Source organism: Triticum aestivum, unplaced genomic scaffold, assembly GCF_018294505.1.
Source record: "Triticum aestivum cultivar Chinese Spring unplaced genomic scaffold, IWGSC CS RefSeq v2.1 scaffold186200, whole genome shotgun sequence".
NCBI lineage: Eukaryota > Viridiplantae > Streptophyta > Magnoliopsida > Poales > Poaceae > Triticum > Triticum aestivum.
In genome coordinates this window covers 1,763-4,637 of record NW_025226819.1, presented here as the reverse complement: position 1 = coordinate 4,637, position 2,875 = coordinate 1,763, and the positions used below count along the sequence as shown (strand labels likewise).

Below are 2,875 nucleotides of genomic sequence, written 5' to 3'. Positions count from 1 at the left end.
AAACAAGCTAAGATTGTTGCCATGACTTGTACTCATGCAGCATTGAAGAGAAGAGACTTTCTTCAATTGGGTTTCAAATATGACAATTTACTGATGGAAGAAAGTGCACAGATATTGGAGATAGAGACTTTTATACCAACTCTCCTGCAACGGCAGGAAGATGGCTATGCTCGTCTCAAACGTTGCATTTTAATTGGTGATCACCATCAGTTACCCCCTGTCGTGAAGAACATGGCTTTTCAGAAGTACAGCCACATGGACCAGAGTCTCTTCACAAGGTTTGTTCGCCTTGGTGTCCCTTATATTGAACTCAATGCTCAGGGTCGTGCCAGACCTAGTATTGCTCAGCTTTATAATTGGAGATACAGAGAACTGGGAGATCTGCCTTATGTACATGAGGAAGCTATATTCCATAAAGCTAATTCTGGGTTCTCTTACGAGTATCAGCTGGTTGATGTTCCTGATTATCGTGGCAGAGGCGAGTCTGCTCCTTCTCCTTGGTTCTACCAGAATGAAGGGGAGGCTGAGTATATTGTTAGTGTCTATATTTACATGCGTCTGATTGGATACCCTGCCAATAAGATTTCAATATTAACCACTTACAATGGTCAGAAGCTTCTTATTCGTGATGTTATCAGCAGACGATGCAAGCCATGGAATATTGAGCCACCTTGCAAGGTTATTTTATTACAATCCAGAATTTTCCAATCAAATATTTGATCATTTTGCAGCTATTTTGTGCTGAAACTTAACTTCAATATGTATTATTTAGGTTACTACGGTGGACAAATTCCAGGGTCAACAAAATGATTTTATTTTATTGTCTCTTGTCCGGACCCGATTTGTGGGTCATCTTCGTGATGTCAGAAGGCTTATTGTGGCAATGTCCCGTGCTCGGTTGGGTTTATATGTGTTCTGCCGCTGTTCTCTGTTTGAACAATGTTATGAACTGCAGCCAACATTCCAGCTTCTACTCCAAAGGCCCGATAAGCTTGCGTTAAATCTTGAAGAGTGCACTCCGTTTACAGAGCGACCTTTGGGAGAAGCTGGAAATATTCATTATATTACTGATGTTGAAGATATTGGACACTTGGTGAACTTCAGACTGGAACATCTTCGCCAGGTACTTTAGTACTACATTCTCTAGTAGAGCCTTTGCTTGGTAAAATTTAATTATGCGGCATATATTTGACACATTTAAAAATTGACAACCCAACCTCCATATCTCTCTGCAACAGATGCAATCCATGCAATATTATGCACCCCATGCAAATGCTGATGCAGCCCCTCCTGAAACTGGCAATGGTGATATTGTTTTGGATAATGCGAAGGATGGCACAGAGAAAGAAAATGGTGAGGCAACTGATGCTGTGAACAATGACAAGATAGAGGAAGATACTGTTGAGTCAAAAGATGATACGGTGCAGGAAGTAAACAAGATGGATGAAGGTAATGTGACTAGAGAAGACAAGATGGGGGAAGAAAGTGCTGATGAGGCTAAGGACAAGATGGTGGAAACTACTGCTGAAGTGGCTATTGAGAACAACATAGTGGAAGTAAATGCCAATGTGGCCAAGGACAAGATGGACGAAGAAAATGCCTTGTCAAAGGGCGTGGAGCAAGATTGACCTGATATAATCGTTGGCTGGTTGGGATAGTGACCCTACATTCATTTTTATGCACGGACTTTGTCTGCTTCAAATATTTGATTTGGGCAACTGGGTGTTGTCTCACAGGGTAACAACGGAACTTGAGTTGCTGAAGGCCGAACCAAGGCATGCAAAAACGTATGGTCCTGTCAAAAGAACATGCCTCCATATGCCACCTGTTTGAACCTTGATCAGGTTATATGCAGGAGGCATGTACAGAAGCTTCTGCAATGATAACTTCTCCAATTCGAACATAGATACCCCAGAGGACAGCTGGAACATTGGTGTTGCCCAATTTTTGTGTATTAGATTTATCTATTGTAATTTGAGCGATAATGTGAGTAGTCACAATAATCTAGGAGGCTTTTCAGGATTTGAGTTTGTGCTAACTGTATTTTCTCTCTCTTGATATCAGTTCATATAATGATGGTAGTTAGGCCTAGGGTTTCTGATTGATGTAGAAGAGCTGTTGCCGCCGCCTGGTGTGGCTACTATGACTGAGCAGAGGTGGTTTCCCTGCTGTGGTCAACTTCAAGGCGTGGATCACCAAATGGACGAGGGACGTGGTGGTGCGGGCAACTCCAACGTGGATCACCAAATCTACGAACGTTTGCTGCCACATTTGAACATTTCTGTGGATAGCCGGCTGGTCCGTAGACGTGGTGGTGCGGGCAATTCCAACTTGGATCACCAACTGGACGAATGTTTGGTGGCACGTTGTAACATGTCTACGGATAGCTGGCCGGACGGACGCCACACAACAGGAGTTATTACCAAATAAAAGGACATAGATATTTCATTCATTTAACATTTTATTTTGCATAGAAAAATTAACAATAAAACCAACTAAAAATCCAGCTCTGCTATTGGCAAGCGCGAACGAGGCGGAGTTGACTATGAAAATGCCTCTTTGTGCTTCACCTTGGTGCTTCCATCAAAACGTACCAACCTCCAAGTGAATGACTAGTTTGACGAACTTGTATAACATGTGACACTTCTGCTCCTTTTGCCTCACAATATAAGTCGTCGGGCTCAAGGCGAATCGGTCATCCTTGTTTCAGTCGACCTCTTTCTCGTCATGTGAAATCGACCTTTAAATTGGGTTATCTTATAATTCATGTGGCAAATCCCATCTTCCTCGACCATGTCCCATGACATGAAAATAGACAAGCTTGAACCCGACTTTTATAACTACCAAGTTACGAAGCAACATTTGATCTGTCCGA

General features: G+C 42.5%; 1 protein-coding gene across 1 annotated transcript; it reads left to right on the top strand.

Annotated features, from left to right (window-relative positions):
• On the top strand, nt 1-2,038 carry LOC123172626 (RNA helicase aquarius; the record flags this gene model as incomplete). The annotated part of the gene is given in 3 exon segments (XM_044589579.1): nt 1-678; nt 773-1,123; nt 1,239-2,038. Coding segments are annotated over 3 exon segments (1,419 nt in total), but the record flags the coding sequence as incomplete, so codon positions are not given.
• Between the last annotated feature and the right edge of the window lie 837 nt (nt 2,039-2,875).